Source organism: Primulina huaijiensis, unplaced genomic scaffold (assembly GCF_012295235.1).
Source record: "Primulina huaijiensis isolate GDHJ02 unplaced genomic scaffold, ASM1229523v2 scaffold208252, whole genome shotgun sequence".
In the NCBI taxonomy this organism is placed as follows: Eukaryota; Viridiplantae; Streptophyta; class Magnoliopsida; order Lamiales; family Gesneriaceae; genus Primulina; species Primulina huaijiensis.
This window is the reverse complement of record NW_027355199.1, coordinates 1-7484: the sequence shown is the minus strand read 5'-3', so window position 1 is coordinate 7484 and position 7484 is coordinate 1. Positions and strand designations below refer to the sequence as shown.

At 34.1% G+C, this 7484-nt stretch overlaps 1 protein-coding gene across 2 annotated transcripts; it reads right to left on the bottom strand.

Annotated features, from left to right (window-relative positions):
* Nucleotides 1–1828: 1828 nt before the first annotated feature.
* LOC140966918 (protein trichome birefringence-like 16) lies at nt 1829–7284 on the bottom strand. Of its 2 annotated transcripts, XM_073427225.1 has the most exons (5): nt 7057–7284; nt 6635–6731; nt 6183–6409; nt 3886–4081; nt 1829–2828 (listed from the first exon to the last, which is right to left on the bottom strand). In XM_073427225.1, the coding sequence occupies exons 3-5, from the start codon at nt 6337–6339 to the stop codon at nt 1994–1996; spliced, it is 1188 nt and encodes a 395-aa protein (XP_073283326.1). In that variant the 5' UTR covers nt 6340–6409; nt 6635–6731; nt 7057–7284; the 3' UTR covers nt 1829–1993. The 2 variants fall into 2 exon arrangements, with proteins under 2 accessions (XP_073283326.1, XP_073283325.1); XM_073427224.1 differs by lacking the exon at nt 6635–6731 and having other exon boundaries at nt 7057–7283.
* Between the last annotated feature and the right edge of the window lie 200 nt (nt 7285–7484).

The following is a 7484-nucleotide window of genomic DNA, read 5'->3' as shown; positions in this document are numbered from 1 at the left end:
GCGCCACCGCCCTGTCCTTGCCAAAGTATATCCGCTTGGAGAGGCGCAGGCCATCCTCAACGGCGGCCTCGAAATCCTCGGCCATAGAGCTAAAGGGATGGCACGGAAAGAGGAAAATTGATTAAATAAAGAGGGAATTATTGGTTTATTCTGTGGTAAAGCGGAGTTTTTCTTGATTACAGTAGCCTCCCTCCTATTTCGAGTAAGCATATAAAAACAATAATGTGATAATAAAAGGAAACAAAAGCTTTAGGAGATAGAGACGGCCATTTGAAAGTTGGAGTGGACCTTATTCAAAATACTAATTTCATATATAATATTATTTCTCAATTTAGATATATATCGAATATCATAATATAAATATATAAATATTTCATTAAAAACTTACCTTTTTTATTATTATTGAATTTCGACATTTTTACTCAAATTTGATACTTTGGCATCAGACGACGAGCTCATTTAAAAACATTTTTGATAACTAAATTTGTAATTATCAACAAATAAATAAGTCTATTATTATTATTATTATTATTATTATTATTAAATAAAAGATGAAGTAGCTGGTTTTTTTAAGGTATAGTATTGCAATTTACAAATTTCTCTGCAGTAAATAAAATAGGCAATTAATAATAATTCATTGTCGCGCTGGTGAGGAAAAATATTATTCTCTTTTTTAGTATAATTTAAAGAGTTAAAATCCGTTTAGTTTATGCCAATATACCGAACATATATGAACTCTTGTAAGAAATTGGGTATAATATCTATATAATTCTTCTGTCTCATTATATTTTTATAATTTTAATCTTATTATTTTGAATTAATATAATTAACATGAAATTTTAAAATGAAATCAATTAGTGTTTTTAATTTTAAAAAATATTAATCATAAAACACGAATATATTGTGTACATCGAGTCACTAGTAACATATAAAGAAGTCGTTAGTCGCTATTTTTAGGAAAGAAACGTGGTTGAGTAGCTATTATTTTGAATTTTTAGCTAGAAAATGATTTCGATTATTAAAAATTATCTCATTTCATTCTATTTATTTCTCACACACATCCAAAATATGAGTATCCATTATATTATTGTCATTGTTATGTTCACAGAAGCAATGTGGTGGACAATCCGATGGCACCAAAATTTATAGTTTCTTATAAGCATATCTATGAATAAAGAATTGGTAGATCAAATTATAGAAATTGTACTGTGACAAAATAGCCAAATTCAATTTCTACTTCATTTTTTTGGTTAATTTGGTTTTATTTCTATTTTTTAAAATTAACAATTGCAGTCATATATAGTTATTGGATACTTGTTTATGCTAAGAAAACAATCGAAACATAATATTAATACTATTGTAGAGTTTAAAAAAATTATATTTTCGGGAAAAAAGGAACGTTCGATCCTACAACAGTACTATCACTCTTAGATCTTTGCAAAAATTGTAAAAACTATTTCAGTTTCTACTCTCAGTAGAAACTTTTTCCAAGAGAAACAAAAATCAGAATTAAAGAGCTATTTTGGAGGAAATGATCGTGCTGATTCCTCCCCTTGTAACCGATGACTTGCTTGGTTTTCCTATGTGATTGTATATCAGCAGGGCCAACAACAAATACGAGGACTTGATCAAAGTGCGTAAGATTTCACGAACCTAAATTTAAATTCAACTAAACAATTGAAGTCAAATGGAATTTAAAGATCTCAGAAATAAGATTTTCAAGCTTGGGCTCGCAAAACTCTTAGCTTAAGCTTATGAACTCAGATCGCTGGCTCATTTCATGTTTTTATTGTATCAACTAGTTTAAATTCAAGAAATTTCCACGTCCGTTGAGCATCTACACAATTAATATACTTATTTATACAGCACACGTCAAGATTTTAGCTTGTATCTTCTCATTTAACACTATAGGTGCCAAAGAATAAGCAAGAATGAAATAATGTTCAACCATCAAAGGCGATCGTAATTTACGTGACTATGAGCTTCATGAGAACTAGAGCTGCGCAAATAAAATATCATTCCATGTATCTGGAATACCAGGCAAGCACCAATGCAGACAATCCTGCATCCCAGTTGTCGGTCTAATGCTGTAACGAGATATGTGACCTTCGTCTCTCAGCTGGGATAGAGCCGTAATGTCCAGAAGCTTAACTCTGGTTCCATTTACTGCCCCTGCTGCAATACCATCACTGGAATAATCTTGTACAACCTCCTTTCCATGCGAAAGTGGAGTGATATTGTCACAAGTTCCCCCAGTGTTCCAGTCTCCATTGAAAAAATGCCTGGGTGATATAGAACGGAAAAATACTTTCAAACCTGGATATTTTGGGAGCTGTGTATTCACCCATTTGACAATACTATATACTGTAAAATTTTTTGCATCCATAATATCTGTGATTCCCGTGTTTGTGTTGATCTCGGGGATGCCCCCAACGTGCATGATCCAGCGATTAGCCTTCAGCTTGTCTTTATTCCAATGGTGTCCAGTATTCAGAACAAGAACGTCAAATTTGTGAAGAAAATTATGCAAAAATGCTGGGGGTCGATCCAGATGCATCGCGATATCAGTGGTAGAGTTGGATGTGTCGATGGGTTCTAGGTCGCAGAGACTTGCTGACCAGTAGTAAAGGATGGTGGTATTTGTACTGGGGAATCGATAAACCCATCCATCTGGTCTGATGGCCCCACGGGCTTTTACAAGACCATACTCGTACCCAACATTGAGAACATCAGGTCTTTTTTCACCACTTGTCACCATGCACATGAGCGACTGGAACTGTTGTCGACCTAGTGAGTCCCCGACAAAAGCCAGAGTTTTATTCCTCATTCTGTGTACAGGAGAAAAATTCAAGTATTATATCAACAAGTTAAAGAAATGCAGCATGCAGCAAGTAAAACATTGATTTAGCTGTACACTAAAAATAGAAGATCTCCAAATGAAAAAATATTTAAAAAATTAAAATACCAGAGATTTATTTAAAAAAGATACAAAATTACATAGGTATAGATGATATTTTGCAGATAAAAGGTTGTGTATTCCAATTAAAGCCAAATTCTGAAGGGCAACTAATATAATAGTGCCAACAGCCTCTTGGCTAATCGCACCACCTTCTCCGATAAGTGGTAAGGTGCCGAGTTCGAATTCCTCACCCGACGTATCAAGAAAAAATAGTAATATTCAATGGAAAAAGTATATTTAAAGTTCAAGATTATAAAATTGAGTCAACAAATTATAAATTATGTAAGACTGTTCCCTGAAAAATAACGACGTCTGATAAGGATCATAACCAATCAATAAAAAACTATGGATCAGGCTCACTTCAAAATTGTAGGACCAAACTAAAAGTATTGCAGGGTGATGTAATCTTACAGTCAGTTTTATTTCTTTAATTAACAGGTCAGAAGTACATAGATATAACTATGTTATTTCACCACTCATAGAACGAACAACTTCATGGTTCAGTATTGCTATTGCTATTTACTTAACTCCGTCTATTATAAGAAAATAAGATAATTCTCTCTAAAGGAAAAGGCAAATCTTACATATTTAATAAACTACAAAATAGTACTAATTATAATGAAATTAATTTAAAAAAATGGTTGCCCACATTTGGCATGTACAATTTCCTTGCGCTCCCCAAGTGCCGTGCGTACAATAACTTAGAATAGAACACAAAGTATTCCACTGACATAGATGGAATTTTGTTATATTCCTTCTGGACTCAGGACAATAGGTAAATTCTAAAAATAACTCTTAAACAACAATTACCATTTGATCTACACTGCAACTGAAAAGGGTGAAGAGAAATCCATACTCGATGTAAACTTTCATGATTTCAAGTTTCAGTGAACTGATACCCATCTATGGAAAGAACAAAAATATACCTCGTCAGGAACTTGGAAGCTGTGAATGGTTCAGCACTACATCCATTGGGTTGCCAGCGTAGTTTTTCATATTCAAAGTCTTTGCGTTGCATCAAGCGACAAGCCCACATTGGCGACAACCATTGCTTACAGTCAGAGCCAGAGTATAATGGCCAGCTATCGTCAAAGACCCATTTACCTTTGGCATAGTTATAATCTGAAAAATGTTAAAATGTCAGGAACCCGAATACCTTTCCTCCATAATATGGAACCCGTGTGCTTCATGTTAAATAAAAAATAAATCTTGCTCATGGTAGGAAATGAGAAAAAGAAAAAGACAAGGGAATGGGCCAACTTCATCTAGGAACTTTAGCATTTTAGCTTTTGTATGATGAGAAGTACCTAAGGTATACATTTCTTAGTGCACAACATACACAAGCACTCGAACCCCTTGTTCTAGAACTTTGTCTACAAACTTTTTTTGCAGTAGCAGAGAATAAGTTTCTGGTTTGCTTTCTTTTGAAAGATGATTCATAGTTTCAGGGGTCCTCTGATGTTACCAGGAAACTTTCTGTCTATTTCAACTACTCATTTTCTCTCGTAAATTGTCTTTTTATTATTTCTCCTCAAAATGTCTTTAGTCGTATTCTTTCTGAAACGCTGGAAAGATCTATGCACCAACAGAAGAGAGTTAAAACTGTGAAATCTAGGAAAATCAACATCTTTTTTCTGCAACACCAATTTCAGAGCACATACCAACTATCCTTATAAGCTATGAAAGTCTGTCAGTTCATTAGAAAATTTTGGCAGATTCAGATCTTGGATATAGCCCGAAGCATTGAAGTTCACTCATCCATCCAAATTACTGACAAGGGAATTCATCTGTCACCAGAAGACTTTCACTCTTTATCAGAATTATGGCAAAAGAGAGAGATATTCCCCAATGTGACATCGAAATGTCTGAAAGATGAGATCACTTACAGTAAGATACTAAAAATTACCAAATTTTTGACTTCTTGCATGATTCTTAATAAAGATTCGGATGAAGTTCGAAGGAGTAGAAGTATTCTTGGAAAGAACAACATTTTCAAAACTTAAAAGACATGTTCTCTCATGTAAGATTTGATGACAGGAAAAGAAAGTATCGCTTACATCGTTTCAAACATTATTCTAGAAGCAGCATCACAAAGTTCTGCCGTTACAAGAAACAAAGTGGAGGAAACTCCATAAAATCTGAGTAAGGAAATAAAGTCTATTGTGAACACTGTGAAAAAACTGAGCACACTCAGGACAATTGCTCGAAATCACATGGAAAGCGAAAATACTGGAAATCTCATTTTAAAAAAAAAATCTAACTGGTCAGTAACCTTGGCTAGGGAAAAAATGAGAGTCTCTAGTTCGCTCTCCACTGGGTGGGAATGTGGGATTACTTTGAAAAATGCTGTATAAATAAAAAATTGGGTGGGATTACTTTGAAAAATGCTGCATAAATAAAAAAATCCATAGTTAATACCAGGCAAGTCACTTCAAACTAAAATGCTCTAACCGCTCATTGAGGTAATATAAGACATGCCTCGTCTGTTTTCCCTTGTAATAATTCTCGAGATGGATGGTCATCAACAATGGCACGTCAGATCACGTTATAGTTCAAAATTGCAATGGTGACATAAAAGTAACTTTCGCAAATGGACAAAAACTGTAGCACATATGAAAAAAAGTAAAATTATTTATGCTGTGTTGTTTTAAATTAAATTTTGTTCTCTTTGATGTTTAAGTGATTCAAGACTAAGAAAGGATAAACTAGAAAGAGAAGACAAATGAAAACTGATATTAGTAGCCAACATGCAAATATGCAATTTAAGGAGAATCGCGGTCATTTAAAAAACACGTTGATCTTCACAATTTAATATTTTTACAAGTTCATCATAGGAAAAAATCACATTTGACAGTTGGGACGCATCATAGTCATTTAAAAGTGAAGCACCACGACTATTTCAGCTCTTACAAAAATCACTATCTCTAAAGTATGAAGGATTATTGACTTTGAGAAAATTTTCACTCCTGGCACCGAATGAAATTATTGGAAACAGCTGATAAAATTACAATTTCTTCATTAATCCAGGAGTCAGGCCAAGGGGGAGTCAGGCAATTACTAGATTAAAATCTGAAAAAAAAAGCCGCAGATACATAGTATACTGATAGGGTCTGACGAATATCGTAACAATTTTTATCATCCAAAAATCATATTAAAAAAAAGCTCAACAAAAAGTGACATTAATTGAATGTGAATCGGATCAAGATCATGAATAACGACAAACCTTGATCTAGTTGCGATATGCACATCTGGGTTGGAATTAGATAGGAGAGAAATGTGGTATTTGTCCATGCCAATAGAAGCACCGTTGCCGAAACTAAACCAATGAGAACGAGGACGACCTGTGAAACCTTGATTCCACTAATGCCTTCCTTAATCATTAAGAACTTCCGGGAAACGTGCTTAAAATTATCCAAAATCAAAACTCTTGCATCTTTACAAGAATGAAATCTGTAAAATATGGAAATCGTCAAAAGCATTCTACAAATATCATACTCGATGTTTCAATCCACTTCAACTTGAAAGTTCAATTTCTAGAACTTTTTATTACTCTAACATGTATAGAAAATTTCAAGCATAATAAATGCATTAGCACAAGTAACGATCTCCGAGAAGGGACCTCGTACAAGGTAAAATACAATAATTTCATAAACAACAAACAAGAGGAAGAAACACCATGGCCTGCCGTTGTCGGTATCAGTAGCCTCGAATCATCGAGTAACAAGTAATGCCCCTCCAGCTCAGTTCAATTTATCCCCAAAATATACTTATGCTATTTAAGGCATGCACGGAATGAAATTACACGCCATACCTTCATTCACTTTAAATTAACCCAAACAATTCACGCAAAAGACTCACACTCACAAAAATCAAAGATATCGCATTTGCTACCTACTCTCTGTTCATTCCAATCTCATGACATCGTGAAAAGAATTGTTAAGTACGATAGATTACTCCACTACACTTGAATTCAACATATGCCAAGATCAAGCAAGCAAATTGAAACAAACGCATTCAACACAAATACACAATAGAAATTCGGGATCAAAACACACCTGGAAACAACATAAAATGCAAACAGACACGAAAGGGATTACCATAACAGCGGATTCATTAAACTCGAACGAATCAAATCCAAAGCAAACTCAGCATTCTGAGGCAACATTTCATAAGGCTGAGGAAAATGAAGTCAATCGATCAAAATGTGTCGGTGTGCTCGAAAGATTGCCATTCTGTTGTAGCTGCGGCAGCTGGGAGATCGGCCATGTGTACGGCAGAGAAAAGGAAAGGGTTGGAATCAAAACAGATCTAGCAACCGACATTAATGTCAACCATTATACGATCTATAAATATATTTTTGGCAAAATATTGTGTTGAACGATCTCACAAATCTTATTTTGTTTGAAGTATTTTTTATTTGAGTCATTTATAAAAAAATATTATTTTTTATGCTAATGTTATGTTTGGTAGTCATGATAAAAGAATGATTATTAAATAATCATCACTTATCTCATGTTTGGTTCAT

What these genes read in the sequence shown, in the direction of transcription:
- LOC140966918 (XM_073427225.1), bottom strand. Translation starts at nt 6,339, where the DNA reads ATGATTAAGGAAGGCATTAGTGGAATCAAGGTTTCACAGGTCGTCCTC. An exon ending in CATATCGCAACTAGATCAAG is followed by an intron (nt 4,082 to 6,182) that starts GTTTGTCGTTAT and finishes AACATTTTTCAG; the next exon opens with ATTATAACTATGCCAAAGGT. An exon ending in GCTTCCAAGTTCCTGACGAG is followed by an intron (nt 2,829 to 3,885) that starts GTATATTTTTGT and finishes TCCTGTACACAG; the next exon opens with AATGAGGAATAAAACTCTGG.